The 20,128-nt window shown below is 40.0% G+C and overlaps 1 protein-coding gene and 1 long non-coding RNA gene across 2 annotated transcripts; both read right to left on the minus strand.

Moving 5' to 3' along the window:
* Positions 1 to 1,087: 1,087 nt before the first annotated feature.
* On the minus strand, positions 1,088 to 11,515 carry C30H3orf49 (chromosome 30 C3orf49 homolog). The gene is made up of 5 exons (XM_075998787.1): positions 11,391 to 11,515; positions 6,745 to 7,067; positions 5,447 to 5,571; positions 1,853 to 1,966; positions 1,088 to 1,400 (listed from the first exon to the last, which is right to left on the minus strand). Exons 1-5 carry the CDS (start codon positions 11,513 to 11,515, stop codon positions 1,203 to 1,205), a joined length of 885 nt encoding a protein of 294 aa, XP_075854902.1. The 3' UTR covers positions 1,088 to 1,202.
* Positions 11,516 to 11,690: 175 nt separating this feature from the next.
* Positions 11,691 to 20,030, minus strand: LOC142865603 (uncharacterized). Its single transcript, XR_012915803.1, has 3 exons — positions 19,848 to 20,030; positions 12,420 to 12,570; positions 11,691 to 11,936 (listed from the first exon to the last, which is right to left on the minus strand). It is a non-coding gene; the product is annotated as an uncharacterized LOC142865603 (long non-coding RNA).
* Positions 20,031 to 20,128: the final 98 nt, after the last annotated feature.

Here is a 20,128-nt window from a genome sequence, read left to right on the forward strand (position 1 = left end):
GATCATAGCTCACTGCAACCTCAAACTCCTGGACTCAAGCAATCCTTCTGCCTCAGCCTCCCCACTAGCTGGGACTGTAGACATGCACCACTACACCCAGCTCATTTTTCTATTTTTGGTAGAGACAGGGTCTTGCTCCTGTTCAGGCTGGTCTTGAACTCCTGACCTCAAGCGATCCTCCCACATCAGCTTCCCAGAAGGCTAGGATTATAGGCATGAGCCACTGTGCCTGGCCCTACTGGTTTGTTCTTTGGGAGCCATTTTCAACAGAAAAAAAAAATGTATTGATAAAGTGAAGAGTTGTTTGAGGTAAATAGTTTGTAAAGATTGTCTTGCATAAAGATTTCATAATCTTTTTAAAAATTAAACCAAGGCTGAAACACTTGTAATTTTCTTAAATATTGAATTACTTGTACAACACTTGTTCAGTTTCATCCTTATCCATTTATTTTAGTTCAGAGACACTATGCATGAATCCTACCTTAATGTTACATTTTGTAATATGAAAGTTTAAAATTAGTTCGGTTGTAGTCATATTAAATGTGTCATAATACCTATAAATGCTTCCTCTAATGTCATATGGCAAGTCATGGGAAAAATTTCCTTGCAGAATTGCTATGCCATGACAAATGTTTCTATTTCCATTATTAACAAGAATGATGAAACAAAATTTGCTTATATTGACTCAGAATTAAGAATCAATTTTTCAAAAAGATCTTTAGTTTTTAAACAACTGTTGGGTAGGCCAGGCGCAGTGGCTCATGCCTGTAATTCTACCTCTCTGGGAGGCCGAGGCAGGAGGGCTGTTTGAGCTCAGGAATTCGAGATTAACCTTAGCAAAAGCGAGACCCAGTCTACTAAAAAGAAATATAAAGAAATGAGCTGGATAACTAAAAATATACAGAAAAAATTAGCCAGGCATAGTGGCATGCGCCTGTAGTCCCAGCTACTCGGGAGGCTGAGGCAGGAGGATTGCTTGAGCCCAGCAGTTTGAGGTTGCTATGAGCTAAGCTGATGCCACGGCACTCTAGCCCGGGCAACGGAGTGAGACTCTGTCTCAAAAAAAAAAAAAAACTGTTGGGTAGAATATCCTAAAAAATGCCCCACCTACATGATTAAATCATTACAGAAATCTATTCAGGATTATGTACCTAAAGATTAGAATCTCTATGAAGATAACTTATATGCAGTCAGAAACAAAATCAGAAACAGCAACAGGTAAACGGGAAACACACATTTTTCAGCTTGTATTTCCTCATGGTTCTCTTTGATATCCTTTGGAACTGTTTAGAAGACTGAAGAATTTCATCCCCTAGAAACTCACACTGTTGCAGCTCTGCGTGTCTTTGGGCCAGTAACTTCATGGATTTATCAGCCACTGTTTCTATAAGGTCATCCACCTGTGACAGATAGATAACAAAGACATGAAGCCGTGTGTTGCAAAGCCTTGTGAAAAACCAAAGGGATAGTTGCTTTTCCTGACAGATGAGTGCAGGAATTGCTGGATGTTTTGCAAGTCTCAGAGTATTCTAATTCAAGTCATAGCAAACAGAGCTTGAAAACATGCATTTACCACCTAGTGGTAAAGATGGTATCATTTCTTCTCAAAAGAAGCCTGTATCTATGCCTTCCTTTTAATTGAATTCATTTAATATTTATTAAGCACACAGTATCACTGTAGGTGTCCTTAGCAGTCCTTTCTCTACCCACTCTCAAAATGCCTTCCCACTATTTCTTAATGCCAATCATTAATTTCTTCCCACATCCACGCGGTCTAGCAGGGCTATACATTCAGTTAAGCCTGACTTTTTATGCTTCTGAGTACAAAAGTAAAAAAGCCTTTGTCCACTACCTGCATTTGAAGCTTTCCTACTGTCAAATCTGATTTTCGGAGGATGTTTTTCATTCCATGTTTCTTTTTCTTAAGTGCTGGAAAGTGTGGTCTCTTTTTTGGTGAATATGGAACCTATTATAAAAATGTAAGAACATATCAGATTAGGCTACACCGACATTATTTCTGTGATGGCACTTAAATAAGAATTCTCACCCTTCGGACATTCTCTTATAAACTGAACATCTGCCACATCACAACATTATATTATTCTCCACGCCCCATGTATCTTCCTCTGTGCCCAGAGCTCTCTTTGAAGATATCTATAGGGTGCGGAGAAATGAGATTGTCTGGCTCTGAAAGAATATACAGCATTAGGAAAAAAGCAGGTCATTCATAAGGGGAAGAAGAAGAAATTGCTTGTGCAGCTGCTGAGCACAGTGAGCGTGTGGGGCTGTTGTGGACCAGTGCCCCAGAAAGCTCATTATCACTGGATCCAGTTGCTAATTTGGCCTCGTTTCTGCCGGCTTCCTTATTTTTCATGGCAGCCATGTCTCCAAACATAAAAAGAAAGCTGAGTTCTCTTCACCCCGTGCCTGATACTTTTCCCATTGTTCCTGGCTTACTGGCTACAAATACCTGTCCTAACAGTGTTGCTATAGGAAACTATTCCTAGGTCATGGTTCCTGGCTACTATGCCCTTTTACTCTTATTAAGTTCACTCTTCCTTCCCCTTGTGTTTAATGATTAGCACTAGGACTATTGTGAGACTTAGTCCTAACGAAGTAAAATGTGGGACAGCATCCCAGCTGGCCCCAGCTCAAATGTCACTTGTAGAACCTTCTCTGATCCATCTAAAGTAAGACACCCCCTCCCCCTTTTTTCTCTCTCATAAAACTCAGTACTTATTCCTGCGGAGTGTCTACCACACTTGGTAGTTACTAAGTTACTTCTGTATTTGTTGACTATAACTATTGTAAAGTCCAAAGCCTAGGCAGGTTTTGTAAAGCAGGGTCATTTGGGGCTGGTCTGGAGAGAATATGGAAAGGGGTACCTCTTGCAGCTTCTGCTTATTGCCATGAGGAATTGTGGGCCTAGTATTTCCAAATCTTCCAGTTTTTCAAAATAAAGTTAAAAACCCAGATTTTTACTTGAAACAATCCTAATTTTTAAATGTGGACAACTAATTAAAATATATTTTGAGAACATTCTGAGGGCTAAACAAAATACTTCTATAGCCACTTGACAACCTCTGATTTAATATCTTTTGATGAACATAAATTATTTCTTTAATTATAGCCAAATTTATCCACCTTTATCTTTATGGCCAGTTCTATTTTTTTTTCCTAAGAAGTCTTTCTCTATCCTGAAGTCATGAAGGTATTCTTACTGTCTGCCACAAGTTTTAAGATTTTGCCTTACCTACTTAAATCTATAACCCAACTGGAATTAATTTTTTTTTTTTTTTGAGACAGAGTCTTACTCTGTGGCCTAGGTTAGAGTACCATGGCATCAGCCTAGCTCACAGCAACCTCAAACTCCTGGGCTCAAGTGATCCTCCTGCCTTAGCCTCCCAAGTAGCTGAGACTACAGGCATGTGCCACCATGCCCGGCTAATTTTTTTCTGTATATTTTAGTTGGTCAATTAATTTCTTTCTATTTTTAGTAGAGAGAGGGTCTTGCTCTTGCTCAGGCTGGTTTTGAACTCCTGACCTTGAACGATCCTCTCGCCTTGGCCTCCCAGAGTGCTAGGATTACAGGCGTGAGCCACTGCTCCCAGCCTGGAATTAATTTTTGTATATGGTATGAGATAGGGATCAAGTTTCATTTTTTTCCCCATATGGTTGTACACTCATCCCAAGGCACTTTATTCAAAAGATTATCCTTAACTCCACTGCTCTGCTGTGCCATATTTTAATGTCTGTCTCCTCTATTAGCTTGTAAGTTCCGTAATAGCACAACTGTGTCCATTGGATCACTCTTGTAGTGTCCAAACCTAGAAATTGGCCAGCACATAATAGGGGCACAATAAATATGAACTTAGCACACGAGGCAAAATTCAAAACTAACACTGGTACGCTGTGACAGCAATGTTCTAGAGCAGCACTGTTCAATACAACTTTCTGCAGAGATGGAAATGTTCTCGAGAAATCTGTGCCTTCTACTACAACAGCGACTAGCTATGTGTAATTTTTGACCACTTGAAATACAGCTAGTGTAACTAGAGAACTGAACTTTTAATTTTATTTAATTTTAAGTAACATAAATAGTCACATGGGGCTATTGACTACTAACAGTATAATTGGGCAGTACAATCATTACTGTGATTAAGAAGAAGGACTCTAGACTCAGGTCTTCCTGGGTTTGAAGCTTGGCTCTGTCACTTATGTAGGCAAATTACTTAACCTCTCTGTGCCATCCCTAAAATAAGGATAGTATTGCTATCTACCTTATAGGACTGGTTTAAGGATTATCTGAGTTGATTTTTGTTCTTTCAGAGACAGGATCTTACTCTGTCACTCTGGCCATCATCATAGCTCACTGTAACCTCAAACTCCTGAGCTCAAGCTCCTGCCTCAGGCTCCTGGGGAGCTGGGACTATAGGTGCATGTCACCGTGCCTGGCCTGAGTTAGTATATCTAAAGCACTTAGAACAAATGGGCTTGAAAGATAGTTTTTAGTAAGTGCTTATTATATTTAAAATAATAACAGCTCAAGGTTCTATTTTGGTCAGGCGTGGTGGCTCACACTTGTACTCCCAGCACTTTGGAAGGCCAACACAGAAGGATCACTTGAGGCCAGGAGTTCAAGACCAGCCTGAGCAACATAGTGAGAAGACCCTATCTCTACAAAAAAGAAAAAAAGGTTATCTGGGCATAGTGGCGTACACCTGTAGTACCAGCTACTTGGGAGGCTGAGGTGGAAGGATTGTGTGAGCCCAGGAGTTCGAGGGTACAGTGAGCGATTACTGGGCCATTATCCCCTAGCCTGGGCAATCTAGGTTCAAACATACATAGGTACATATAAGTAAAAGCTTTGGTTTGGAGTGTCCTGGATCATCTAGTGCTGCATTTTCTATGCTATGCATGTGGCTATTTACATTTTAATTTCAATGAAAAGAAAGATTAAAAATTCAGTTCCTCAATTGCACTGGCCACTTTATATTTAGAGTCTCAAAATCCACATGTGGCTAATGGCTACTCTTTTGGACAATGTACACTTGCATCCTCACAAAAAGTTCATCAGACACAGTTGGTCTAGTGAATTCCTCTCCACGTGGCATGCATGCTCAGATAGGCCAGATTGCTAATATACTAACTTGACATTTGAACAGTTGAGAAAGTCAGTATAAAGCTCCAAACCCCACTGCTGTCCAGATTTCAGTAGAAGCTGAAGAGTTTGAGGTTAGAAAGTAGAGGAATCTGACCTGAAGAGTCCTAAATTCTTGAAAAGGAGACACAAGCAGCAGGGTTTATTATGGGCAATTTATGATAGGAGAGAGAGAATTTGGTTTTTGCAAAATCCCTATACACTGAGTTTTGTGTACATCTAGAGTACACAAAGTATTTGTGTACTCAGAGTATTTTTAGAGGCAAGTTTGCTTTAGTGTTTTACCTTTTGCAGTCCTGAAGGAAGAGATGTCACCGATAACCGCTTGGTGGTCCTCCTGGCCCGGAGGAGTGTATTTCCTTGGGTTATCTCCTCTGTCTCTGCTTCTACAACATCAAGTTGTATAGTCGCTTCTTAAAAAGGGGGGAGGGGAAAACCTGTAAGGATCACGATTATAAACTTCTTTTTTTTTTGAGACAGAGCCTCACTCTGTCACCCTGGCATCATTGCTCACTGTAACCTCAAATTCCTGGGCTCAAATGATCCTCCTGCCTCAGCCTCCTGAGTAACTGGGACTACAGGCATATGCCACCATGCCCGGCTCATTTTTTCTATATATTTTTAGTTGGCCAATTAATTTCTATTTTTTTTTTTTTAGTAGAGACAGGGGTCTCGCTCTTGCTCAGGCTGGTCTCAAGGTCCTGACCTTGAGCGATCCACCAGCCTCAGCCTCCCAGAGTGCTAGGATTACAGGCATGAGCCACCACACCTGGCCATATTTGCATAATGTTTGGAAGAGTCTCTATGCTCTAAGTCCATGAGGGCAGGGACCATGTCTGTTCTGTTTACTGCTCCATACTATCTACTACACTATTTACTACTTCATTTACTACCCTAAAATTGCTCTAAAAGATGAAGTCTACTAATTAAAAAAAAAGCTACAAAGGAGAGTGCAAACATTGGTGCTATTGTTAGTCATAACTCATAGGACCGTGAACAACAGCATTTCTATATTGCAAAGGAGACTTGAAGTTCACAGTTCAAATGCTGATTCTTCCACACAGTCCATAGAAAGTTGACACAATAAAAATCAAACATCCTTTCTGACTTGCCAATCATAAATTTTGCTCATTTCATTCTCACTACACCCTCGACTGTTAGAGGTAACCATTTGAAAGTCTGCATCAATACTTTCTCCAGAGACAAAACAAAAAAATCCTACTTTAGTTTGATTTTCTAATATATATATATATATGTGTATATATACACACATACATATGCATATGTATGCTTATATATTTAAATTAAAAGTGACTTCAGACTGATCAGACCACTGATTGATTAACTGGATTGGGAGAACCTCGAAGGTAATCCAGTCCAGTGCTTCTCAAAAGGTATATACATTTGAGTCAACACAGGATCTTGCTAACGTGTAGAATCTGACTCAGTAGACCTGGGTGAGGTTGAGTTTCTGCAATTCAGACAAGCTTCTCAGAGATGCCACACTTTAGGTAGCAAGAAAACCCATCCTAATTCCACTATTCCTCTTAGCCTCAGCACAATGATAAATGGCCTTTGATTACCATTCTCAGCGAGCTTTCTCATTTTTGGTTTGGTAAATAGCTTGGGAGATGGAAGCTCCCTGCCACCTCTAGGAAGAAGACTCTGCATGTTTGAGAGGAGGGCTTCTTTCTGGTCAGTGGAGCCTCCTTTGCTGGTAGTTGCTGGCTTGCTTCTGTGTTTGTATGACAGCATCCTCCCAAGAGCAGTCTTCATTTTCTTCATCAAGTTTTTCTTCTGGTTTTGCTGGCTTTCGTGAAATCCTATGTCACTGTCACTGGATGATTCCTCTTTGGGGACCAATACATTTTGTTTTACTAAGTTGGTAGACACAGCTCTATGCCACCTAAACGAAATAAACATAACTGCATTAAAGAAATTGAAAAGTTAAAAGAGAATCACTTAATGACATGGGAATAATTTAAATTATTAAAATGCCAACTTCAAATGTGAACAAATTATACAATTCCAAAAAATGAAATTGAAGATCAAGAATCTAATCACAGAGGAATAAAGCCATAGCAACTACTGTGTGTTTTGTCACCAAATTCTAGTAAGTGCAATCTGGCCACTATTTCGTTTTACCAGAGTACTGTAATAGTCAGATTATATTATTATCTTTATTTTATTAATGGGTAAACTGAGACATAGGTTAAATTAATTAATTGACTATGGGTAGAATGCAGATTTTTAATCCAGGTCTGTGACTATTAAATTCATGACCTCATATTGGCAAATTGGCAATCTTATTTCAATGATAGTTTGAAAGAGTTTTTGCTGGATTTGGCAGTTCTGAAGCTAAAATCATGAGAGATGAAAGAATCTGCTAGGGCAGTCAATAAGGAATATAACCTCCAAGGCCCCATAAACAGTGCATTTACATAGTACATTCATTTAAATAACATACTATTATATAAACTCATGTATAGTAAGTATTTGTACCATCTTCATAACTCTGGCATACTTCAGTAATAAAAATAGAAACATTTCCTATTAGATTTCTGTGTGCTAAAAGTGCTAAACTTTCCTGTCAGTGCTTTCATGTGTATTATATAATTTAATACTTACACTGTCATCTCCATTTTACACATGAGGAAATTAAAGCTTGAAGAGATTAAATAATTTATACCCAGATGATCTCTCCCAAGATCTGTGCTGTTAATCTCTATGCTAGAATGAATATCACCCATACCATGATACAGTTATTTACCTAATATTATTCCTCAATTAACTAGTTTCTGTTAGCCTAATCCAAGACAATAATATCCATGACATCCTAGGGGTTTTTTTTTAATTAAAATTTTAATTTTGAGGTCATTAGAGATTTCCATGCACATGTAAGAAATAATACATGGAGATTCTGTGTACTCTGTTCACCCACTTTCCTCAAATAGTAACATCTTGCAAAACTGTAATACACTGTCACACCCTGAACATTAACATCAAGATACAGGACAAGAACATTTCCAGAACCGCCAGGACCCCTTACAGCCACACTCACTTCCCACTTTCCCCCACCATCTTAACCTTGAAAACCACTAATTTGTCCTCCATTTGCATATTTTTTGTCCTTTGAAGACTACTATAAATGGAATGAAACACTATGTAATATTTTGGGATTTGCTTTTTTTTTTTTTACTCAGCATAATCCTCTGGACATTTTTGCAGGTTGTGTGTATCAACAGTTTGTTTCTTTTTATTGCTGAGTAATACGCCATGATATAGATGTACCACACTGTGTTTAATCATTCACACATTGAAGGACATTTGGGTTGTTTCCAGTTTGGAGCTATTATGAATAAAGCTGCTATAAACATTTGTGTATAGGTTTTATGTGACCATAAATCTTCAATTCTCTGCGTGAAAGCTCAGGTTTTATACTGTATTATGATGCTATGTTATGTTATATTTGTAATATATTTATTTTTAATATGGAGTAAAATAAATTTGTAATTATTAAAACAGTTCTTTACATGCTGTTTAAAATATTTCCTGTGCCACCAGTAGCATGTGTACTACCCTCCAGGAAAACACTGTTCTACACTGAACCTAAATCATTTAGCCTTCTCTGTAATTAATTATACATGGAAAATAGCTCAGTCAGAGCCCAGGCACTTGATTTAAATGGTCTTTATTCAACTCAGAACCACAACTCCTAACTGTGTGACTGTGCGCATGTTATTTAACCTCTATAAGCTTTGGTTTTCTTCTTTGAAAATGGGTATACTCTTCCCAGAATTGTGAGAATAAAAGGAAATAATTTCTGTTTCGAACCTAATAAGGCATTCAATAAATGCTACTTTTATTACCACGTCGATCAGATCTGTTTGGGGAAAATGTAAAAGGCAATGAGGGAACACACACTAAAGATGGGCTAGCGGACTCCCTCCTGGGACCAAGGACAGAGTTCTGCAAACTGCACACACGACATCCAAGGGGCGCTACTCACATTTAGTCCTTAGAGTTGTGTACAGTTATTACAATAATTTTCCGGCAGATGGCAGTAAAGAACACTTTACTGCCAGTGTCCTGAGGAAGGACCACCATTTTCTAATTTGCCCAAAGATAATTTACCTTGCCTTTTTTTTTTTTTTTTTTTTTTGACACAGAGTCTCACTCTTTGCCCCGGGTAGAGTGCTGTGGTGTCAGCCTCGCTCACAGCAACCTCAAACTCCTGGGCTCAAGCCATCCTCCTGCCTTGGCCTCCCCACTAGCTGGGACTACAGGCATGCACCACCATGCCTGGCTAGTTTTTTTTATGTATTTTTAGTTGGCCAATTAATTTCTTTCTATTTATAGTACAGTCGAGGTCTCACTCTTGCTCAGGCTGGTTTCAAACTCCCACCTCGGCCTCCCAGAGTGCTAGCATTACAGGCGTGAGCCACCATGCCTGGCCCCGAAGGATAATTTATGAGTTAGAATTAATATCCCATGGACCCCTCTAAGACTCTTAATAATTTTTAAAATAATTTCTACTACTATAAATACACACACACACACACACACACACACACACACACACACACAGAGAAAACAACAGAAATATAATTTCAGGAGTTTTAGGAATCCCAAAAGCCATCCATGTAACCCCTTAGGTAAAGAGCCCAGTTCTTAGTGGTCTCTGAATTTCTATAATGCGTTTCCCACTCACTTCCTCCTCACCCTTATCCCTCATCTATTTATAACATGATTAACAAAGGTGATTTTGCTCCAGGGCCTAACAATAGAAGTGCTCTAATTTCTGGTATGAGAAGAACCCTTTCCTTCTTAAGTCTAAATATTTTTTTTTTTTTTGGTACTTAATTTATTTGGTTGTATTGCTTACCCTCTTGAGCCCCTATTTCTTTTTTTTTTTTTTTTTTCAGAGTCTCCCTGTGTCACCCTGGGTAGACTGAAGGGCATCTCTTGCTCAGGCTGCTCTCCTGAGCTAAAGCAATCCTCCAGCCTTGGCCTCCAGAGTGCTCAGATTACAGGCATGCACTGTGCCCGGCCTTGAGCCCCTATTTCTTATTAAAAGTAGAGATCTCCACAGTATTTTATTTTGTCCACATAAGTTCAGAATTTTGGTCTTTGATGTCTCATTCCCCATGAAAACACCTTACTTCTCCATGCCCAAGCTTTAGCTCATGGACCTTATATGAGAAAAGCCTAAAGAAACTGAAAAATAAATCACCATACTAACTTCCCAAATTAGAATGTATTATGTTTTTGTTGTTGTTACTTTTTTTTTTAATTTTCGATCTTCATTTTTTTTTTGTTTGGAATGTATTATGTTTTGAATGTCTCATACTTGTCTTTATGGCTTTGTCATTGATCTAAGACAGTTTTAATGTTTAAAGAGCATGTACACATCACTTGACTGGCCAAAAAAAAAAAGAATATGCATATAAGTGAAATATGATTAATACATATTTCAACAGCCAAAACTGCTGGGACAGGGAAAAAAAAACATTGATTGTGGACTTATTTTGAAGAATGTACTAATGAATTTTCAAAATAATGGTATTTGCCTGGGGTGTGGGAGGTATCTAAAATTCTGATGCTGAAATGTTAATCTAGTACTTATTTTAGTCTCATATGCCACATTAAAACTCAAAGTCAGGTGGAAAGGAAAGGTTTTCTCTGTTACAATTCAGACTTTTCTTCCACTATGGCTCTATGTTTCCTGATCTCTCTCTACCCCTACCCAATCCATATAGAGACTTCATTTCTAAATGTAATGCTTAACAAGAGATGCTACTTTTTCTTTTTCTTTTTTTCTTTTTTTTTTTGAGACAGAGTCTCACTTTGTTGTCCAGGCTAGAGTGAGTGCCGTGGCGTCAGCCTCGCTCACAGCAACCTCCAACTCCTGGGCTCAAGCGATCCTCCTGCCTCAGCCTCCCAAGTAGCTGGGACTACAGGCATGCGCCCCCATGCCTGGCTAATTTTTTGTATATATATTTTTAGTTGGTCAATTAATTTCTATTTTTAGTAGAGAGGGGGTCTTGCTCAGGCTGGTTTCAAACTCCTGACCTTGAGCAATCTTCCCGCCTCGGCCTCTCAGAGTGCTAGGATTACAGGCGTGAGCCACCGCGCCCGGCCTACTTTTTCTGATAGTCACATGAATATTGTTTAATGCGAAGTCCAAAAACTCTCAAACAGAAAAGAAAATTTAGTCCCCATTACCTACCTTTCAATCCCTTTCCTTTTGAATGAGCCATTTTTCTTTTTCAGTTGCTGGAATCTTCGACTCTGGCCAACCTTCTCGTAGGCCACCTTCAAGGGTTCTGGTAGAGAGAGCTGAGGGTGGGCCATTGCTGTCAGCTTCACCTGTAGTAGCTGTTCTGGATTTCTTTAGCTCAGCTCCTGAGCTTACAGCCTTCACAAGAAAATCATCCAGTCGCTGAGTGCACTGTCAAGGTCTAGGCTGTTTGGAGCAAAGTATGTAGGAAATTTTTGGAGTGTTTTCTTTATTTTCTTCAAAGTGTTAGGGACATCATTTATGGGACTGGCCCTGCTGACAACTTCACGGAGGTCACCGATGATGCATTTGACAGAGCTGTCTGAAATTCCATGGGACTTTGTGGAACACTTTGTAGATTCTTGGACAAGGCAAATGCAGAAATAGTGATCTGATTGTCCAGCCACCGCCATTTAGATAAGCAATAAAACCACCCTCATACCAACTGACCACCACATTCGGATGTGCGTGTTTGAACTCCAAAGGGGAAGGAACCTGTAAAAATACCAGCGATCTGTTGATAAACATAAACTGAACTTGTTAGGTCTCTCAATCAGCGCTGCTGAACGCGCTCTCTCTCTGTGTCCTGCGTGGGACACACATGAAAAGACCAGCTGTTGTTGGGACATCTGAAAATGTACCCCAAAGGATTTCATTGTATCTTGGAATTCTGTAGTACTCTCTCAAAGCACACTGCTGAGAAAGTTGAGGACCTGGCCCGCCCCTCCCTTCCAATGTCGCCCCATTTATTTGTCGGAGAACGAATTCCGCCTGGGTTGGGCCTTCTCACCACAAGGTGGCAGGAGACACCAGGATTTATTCCTGTCACTCTCCATTGGCGCTAGCAGTTGCTCAGTCTGAAATAATGGGGTGCTTAAGAAGGAAAATTCCTCTCAAAAGATTTTGGGAGATATAAGAATTACTCTGCTTTCTGTGTTGGTATTCATCAGTAATCTGATGTATGCTTCTCAAACTTACCAGTGCACACAAACTGCTTGGAGATCTTGTTAAAATGCAGATTTTCCAGTAACATGTCAGTGGGATTGAAGAACTGGCACTTCTAACAAACTCACAGGAGACCCTGATGATGCTGGCCGGGTCTTGTACATTCCAGTACTGGGGGAAAGAGCTTTCAAGTGGTCAAGAATGAAGTGTGGGGCAGAGAAAATGCCCAATGCAAGACTCAGGAAACACACACACACACACACACACACACAAAGAATGAAGTGTGTAACCTTTTTTTTTTTCTTTCTTGACACAGAGTCTTACTCTGTTGCCCAGGCATGTGCCACCATGCCCGGCTAATTTTTTCTATATATTTTTAGTTGGCCAATTAATTTTCTTTCTATTTTTAGTAGAGACGGGGTCTCACTCTTGGTCAGGCTGGTTTCGAACTCCTGACCTTGAGCGATCCTCCCACCTTAGCCTCCCAGAGTGCTAGGATTACAGGCGTGAGCCACTGCACCCAGCCAAAGTGTGTAACCTTGAGGGGTTAAGAGAGTGGGTTTGGGAATTAGCCCTATGTTCTTGTTGCAGCCCAGCTGGGTGACCTTAGTCAATTCGTTTAACCGGTGCAAAGATAATTCTTATCTCTGGAATGAGAATACTAATAGCAGTCAAGCCATAGTTTTATGGTACAATCCAGTGAAATAGAAATTGTCCTTTAGCAGGAAATGAGACCCAGGAATCTGCATTTTAGGGAACATCCAAGGAGAGTGGGTACAGATGCTCTTCTCACTCAAATATACCATAGCAGACATGCCTTGGCCACACGGGTGTGTGCTCCTAACGGGTCTGTTTTCCCTCATCTGTTGGCATCCCCAGAGCACAATAAATAATAGGTGCTTAGATTAATGAATACATGAATGAGCATTTTCTTTAACCACGGGCCAACAGTTTTCATGCAATTACTGGTATTGCTGTCTTCATTCTGTTGTATTCAGTCAAATATCTGGATAAATGGGATTAATTTTGCATTAGGAAAGAGAGCTTTATTTTTTTATTTGTGTGTGTCTATGTTTGTACATATCTGTGTGTCTCTGTGTGTGTGTATTTGCAATAAGTTGAAACATTTGCTGTTTTGACTTCTGTGACAATATGTATAGGTTCCCAAGAGTCCTGAAGCTGATGATGGAACTAGAAAGAGCCGGATAGGTGGAAGGTGTTAGGGCATAGACAGGTACCAATTCTAAGCTGGGTTTGGATTTCAATTCTAGCTCTAGCCCTTACAAGCTATGGGTCCTTGGGCAGGTGACAAAACCTCTATGAACCTCCATTTTCCTATTTGTAAAACAGAGGTAATAATTGCTACCTCCCAGGGTAGTTTTAGTCACTCAGTTATTCAACAAATATTTGAATGCCTCGTGGTTGCTGGGCACCTACCCCAGACTCTAGGAATACCGAAATGAACAACACACACCAAATCTCCAGACTAATATAACTAAAAATGCTGTGGTAGAGGCTGAAGACAAACAAGAAAATAAAAAAATAATAATTTTAGCTAGTAGTAAATGCTATTAAAAAAATAAAAGACAACAGTAGGATAGAGTGACTAAGCAACTTTATAAGGGGGTCAGGAAAGCCTGATTGATGAAGTCATTGCTCCTGAGAGCTGAACAAGAAAAAGACACAATCGTGAAGATCTGTGTGTCCTAGGCAGATGGAACAGCAAGTACCAAAGCCGTCAGATGGAAGAAGTCCAATGTCTTTGAAAATCAGTGAGATGGCCAGGGTGGTTGGAACAAAGGATAGATATGTATGATAAGCTGGAGAGATATGTACCATGTTTCCCCCAAAATAAGACCTACCCATAAAATAAGCCCTAGCAGGATTTCTAAGCATTTGTGCCATAGAAGCCCTACCCTCAAAATAAGCCCTAGTGATGGGCGTGGCTACGTAGCACATCTGCACAACCCATGCATTTTGTCAAGGAGCAGTAAAGAAGATCAGCAGCCCTTTTCATCTGCCCATGAGAGCTCTATTGCTCAACATGAGAGTTTGGGGCCAGTGGTTCCAAAGGAAATAGAGTCGCAAGAAATTCAGGATGGAATTCGGGGTTTGTAGAATTATGATGATGTTCCAGAAGACGACGACTAAACTATATTTGAATCAATGTAGACTGTTGTACTGTACTTAAAAAAAATAACACATCCCCTGAAAATAAGCCCTAAGGTGTCTTCTTGAGGAAAAATAAATATAAGACCCTGTCTTATTTTCGGGGAAACACGGTAGGGCCAAACTTGCTGAGTCCCGTGGAGCAAATTAACGATTTTGGTCTTGATCTTTAGAGAGACAGGAAATCAGTGAGGGTTTTTAAGGAGCTAGTCCATACATATTTATTTGGGGAAGTAAGATTCAGCACTAGAAATGACGAAAATAACTAGAAGTGAGGAAAATGACTAGAATCCTTGCCTGGAAATTACAATCCTAGTGGAGGCCACAGCCACTAAACGTGTTAACACACAGATAAACTATTTCAGGTACTTAAAGAACACTATGAAAAAAGTAGGAAAACATGGTAGAAAGTGACCGAGAAAGACCTCTTAAAGAAGTGGCATTTAGGGTGAGACATTCAATGATGAAAAGGAAACAAACTATGCTGAGATCTGGGAGAGGCATTTCAAAGATGGAAAACTACATGATCAAAAGGTCGGAGGGGAGTGTGAACTAGGCATGTTTGAGGGCAGGGAAAGGACCAATGTGGTGGGGACAGAAGTGACAAGGGAGGGCACAGTGATGCACGTGTTTTAGAAAGATTGCTGTGTGCAGCTTGGAAAATAACAATGGAGAAGAAAAACTTGTGGTTGTTGAAAAGGCATTACATGGGCAACTGGTCCAGGCTAGAGATGGTGCTGGTTAGGAGGAGTGAGACAGAAGTGGATAGATTCAGGAAATATTTAGGAAGTGTAATACTGACACAAACTGGGTTCCAAGTGTAAGACTATGGTGGCTTAACTAAACGGGGGAGTGGACTCAGAGAGAAGGGCGCCAACTCAAGAGTCACCCACGAGTCTACTTTTCTTTTCAATCATCCTTCACAGGACATGGCTTGGAGCCACCCCCATGAGATCATTCCCTGGACATTTGTATATGCTCCTCTGAAAAGCCAAAAAGCCAGCCGGAGCAGGGTGAAGTCTGGTCTTGTTCTCAACATCATCCTTCCATTGGACATGTCTGAGATTGCATAATCCTATTTAGGTAACCATGACAACAGTTGACTCCTACTGAGATGGCAATTGATAGAAACCTCTAAGTCAGATTGCAAACATGAATGTTCAAAGGAGCCAGGCAGGGAAATGTGAGAAGCAGCCTGTGGGGTATAATAGGGAGGGGTGGGAATTGTGGTAAACTATAGAATGCTGGGCCAATCAAATGTGATTTAACTTCAGATCTTTAAGAAGCCTTTTGTGCATTTAAAAATGTGATCTGCAGGCCATATTTAGCCTGCTGGTCACCAATTTGCTGCCTCCAGATTTTTTTTTTTTTTTTTTTTTTTTTAAGACAGAGTCTTACTCTGTTGTCTGGGCTAGAGTGCTATGGTGTCAGCCTAGCTCACAGCAACCTCAAACTCCTGGGCTCAAGCGATCCTCCTGCCTCAGCCTCCTGAGTAGCTGGGACTACAGGCATGCGCCACCATGCCCAGATAATTTTTTCTATTTATTTTTAGTTGGCCAATTATTTTGTTCCTATTTTTGGTGGAGGCAGGGTCTCACTCTTGCTCAGGCTGGTCTCGAACTCCTGAGCTCAAAGGATCCGCCAGCCTCGGCTTCCCAGAGTGGATCCCAGGGGATTACAGGCGTGAGCCACCGCACCCGGCCCAGAGATATTTCTATGTTAACTCTCTGTTCAGCTGGTTCTCTCCCATCAGTGAACCTAAAGCTGATTCCCCTCCACCACCTGCAAGTTTTAACTTATTTATTTCCCCTTTTTTCCCAACATTCACCCTATTAAAAGCAAGCTTTAAGTTCAACTTAATCACTACCATTCAACTGGCTCTTGGCCAAATAGTAGACTGTTTTGCATCTTTTTGCTATCTGGTTGCATACTAACCTCACCTAGCAACTTGTAAACCCTCTGCAAACTTGGTAAGCTGAGATTCTGGGTTTTGATCCCAAGTCAGGGTGTGGTAAACACACAGACAAGGGCGGGACAGTGACATTAGTGACTTGGAGTCATTATTAAATGGAATCTTTTTGAAAAGGAATGAGTTTCCCAAAGAGTCCTCACCAACCGGAGTTAGTGACCACCTTGATTTACCAGGATGTGGGAGACACTTGCATGTGGAGGAATAGGATTTGGGGCTTTTTCCACTTGGCTCTAGCAAATCCCCTAGCTGGAGCTTTTGCCCTTTACAGAGAAGAAGGTGTCACTTTACGGATCACTCGGGAGAACTGTGTCATGGGCAAGTGTGTACAAGGTGCCTAGAGACGGGATGTTTCTCCTGAAAGGACTCCTTCCCCAGGGAGGGAACTCACTAGAAGTCAGCGAAGGCACCAGCTGGAGCAAAGTGACTCTGAAGACACAAGAGGCTTTCAAGCAAATCATGTCTTTTTTTCATTTGCTTTTTGTGTTGGCTGCTGCCCCAGGTTAGTATTTTTAACTGTGGACGCGTATCGTGTATCTTTGAAATAATTATTTGGTCGTCTACCACTTGGTTTGCTTTGACTCGTTTTAGTAACTGCTCAGTGTTGGTCTTTGAAGTCGTCACGTACTCTGTGTCTGTACCACATTGGAAAGCTGACATTTCCATCAAAATGTCCTCTCAGATGCAGCCGATGTGAGTGGGAATCAGAGCAAGTTCTTTGGAGGGCAATTTGGCAACAGCTACCAGTATCTGAAATCTTCAGTCTCAGAGCCAGCATGCTGCCCTTGGGAACTATCCTACAGACATACACAGTGATATAAAGACATACGTCGCTTTATTTGTAATAGCAGAAACTGGGGCTGGGTGCAGTGGGTCTCACGCCTGTAACCCCATCACTTTGGGAGGCTGAGGTGGGAGGACTGCTCGAGGCCAGGAGTCTGAGACCAGCCTGAGCAAGAGTGAGACCCCATCTCTACAAAAAATAGAAAGATTAGCTGGGTGTGGTGGCGTACAGCTAATCGGGAGACTGAGGCAGGAGGATCGCTGGAGCCCAGGAGTTCAAGGTTACAGTGAGCTATGATGACCCCATGCACTCCAGCCTGGGCAACAGAGTGAGTGAGACCTTGTCTCAAAAAGAAAAAAAAAACAAAAAAACAACCCCCCCCCCCAAAAAAAAACTAGAGGCAATCTATATGTCCATCAAATAGAGGATTAAATAAATGGTACCCCGTACATACTATGAATATTGGTGTAATGAAGAGGCAAGTTTTCGTGTTTTGAATTACAAGTTAAAACATAATCTGTGATACACTGTAAAGTAGAGATAGGATGTCCTAAAACTATGAACACAAGATTTCTTTTAAAAGTCTACCTATATCCACATGCAAACAGGCACAGAGAGTTCTGGATTCATATATACCAAAGATTTAACAGTGATTTTTTTTTTTTTTTTTCTGGAATGGAAGTGGTAGAGCAGCAGACATGAGGAAGAACATGTAGTTTTAAATTTTTTTCTTTATATATATTATTTGACTTAGAAAAAGAATATGAATCATATTTATACCAAAAAATCAAGCCCCCAAATTTAAAAATGAATCATCCAAATTGTGAATGCATAAAAAGAAGACATTGGTTTAAGTGATGTTTTCGGTGGTTATTGCATGAATTGATTTCATAAGATAACCCAATTAATGAGTTCAACCATTTGCTTTGCAATCAGGAGCTTCTGGAATTGGGAAAGAGCCACACTGTCATTATTGCCAACAAAAAATGAAGCAAAATAGGTTCAATTCTAAGAATAAATGTAGCTATTTTAAAACGGAAAGAAAAAAAAATCCTTCTCTGCTATGATCTCAAACTTTCTGGTTAGACATGATTAGATTTGTATTTCCAGTAAAAATAAGTGGTAACATCCGCAAAACCAACAACAGACTTCCAGAGCTGTGTTGTCTAATACAGTAACCACTAACCACATATGATCAGCAAGGACTTGAACGTGGCTAGTCTGAACTGAGTTGGGCTGTAAGCATAAAATACATACTGGTTCAAAGATTTTGCATGACTACAATAACATAAAATATGTTACTAGCATTTAAAAATGTTAATTATTGTTGAAATGATATTTTAAATATATTGGGTCAAATCAATATAATATTAAAATTATTTCTATCTACTTTTTAAAATCTTTTTACAGAGGTGGCTATAGAAAATTTTAGATTACATATTGGATGGAGCTATTCTGTAGTCCTAGAAATGCTTTAGACTGATTTTTTTTAACTGTATGGACTATTCAAATGATCTACTGCTCCTGTTTTATCCTTCTCTCTCTTAGAGTTTTTGAAATTAAAATAACTGGTGAATTGATCACATCAACTCAGAGGGTGGGACATCTAAAAGTAAAGCTCTAATGAACTCTAAGAAACATTTTATTTCAACTAAATTTGTTATATTTTGGTTTTTTGGTGTTCAGGTAAATATATATATATTTTTTATCTTGAACCTGGAGTCACAAACTTGAGGCTCTTAGATGTGTTTGGCCTGTAAGATGTTTCGAATATCAGATTTCACATAAAAAATCTCCATTTCAGGATCCTCATTAAAAAATAAGGGGACCTGGCAACATAGCCCACATTCCTACGTAGGCTGAGTAGTGGGAACAAACTCTTAGTTTTACCACAATTCCTACTGCTCCCTGATGTCCAACACCCAGCTGGGAAGCATTATTTTACAATCTCCATTAAAGACATTCAACTAGTTTTTTCAGATCTCTTGTCCTTGGGATAAGTTCTCAGATCCTTCACAGTTCTTAATGACCCTACCAAGCCAACTCACCAAAACTTTTAATACCGTGTTTTCCCCCAAACAAGACAGGATCTTATATTTATTTTTCCTCAGGAAGGCATTCTACTAGGGCTTATTTTCAGGGTATGTGTTAATTTTTTTTTTAAGGACAGTACAACAATCTACACTGATTCAAATATAGTTAAGTCATCTTCTTCTGGAACATCATCACTCACCAAACCCTGAATTCCATCCTGAATTTCTTGCCACTCTATTTCCTTTAGAACCACTGGCCCCAATCTCTCATGTGGAGCACCAGAGCTCTCATGGGGCAGATGAGAAGGGCTGCTGGTCTTCTTTACCGCTCTGTGATGAAATGCATGGGTTGTGTAGATATGCTGCATAGCCACGCCCATCACTAGGGCTTATTTTTGGGGTAGGGCTTCTATTGCACAAATGCTTAGAAATCCTATTACGGCTAATTTTATGGGTAGGTCTTATTTTCAGGGAAACACGGTAAAAAAGGAACTTGAAATACTTACTGCACTTTTCCTTTGTGGTTTTACAATACAAAAGAGATTGAGAAGCCTTGCAGAAATCCTTATTTAAAAAAGTAAAATTTTGTGTTTCCTCTAAGGTCTTCTAGCGTTTCCAAATTTTGTCATTGAGAATGTGAGCCCTCTTCTGGAAAATGCCTCTGAACATACACGGGTTGCCAGGATCACTGTGTCTGTCTCACCTGGGGCTTCTCTAGTTGGAGACCCTGTTATTATCAATGCGAATCCTGCTGTCCATCCATTTGTGCTGTCTCGGAGATCCACAC

Source organism: Microcebus murinus, chromosome 30, assembly GCF_040939455.1.
Source record: "Microcebus murinus isolate Inina chromosome 30, M.murinus_Inina_mat1.0, whole genome shotgun sequence".
Classification (NCBI taxonomy): Eukaryota; Metazoa; Chordata; class Mammalia; order Primates; family Cheirogaleidae; genus Microcebus; species Microcebus murinus.

Excerpts from the sequence above, each read along its gene's own strand:
- C30H3orf49 (XM_075998787.1), bottom strand. The coding sequence starts at position 11,515 with ATGGCCCACCCTCAGCTCTCTCTACCAGAACCCTTGAAGGTGGCCTAC. Across the intron at positions 7,068-11,390 it reads AAAAGGAAAGGGATTGAAAG|GTGGCATAGAGCTGTGTCTA; the intron begins GTAGGTAATGGG and ends TATTTCGTTTAG. Across the intron at positions 1,401-1,852 it reads TAGGAAAGCTTCAAATGCAG|GTGGATGACCTTATAGAAAC; the intron begins GTAGTGGACAAA and ends TATCTGTCACAG.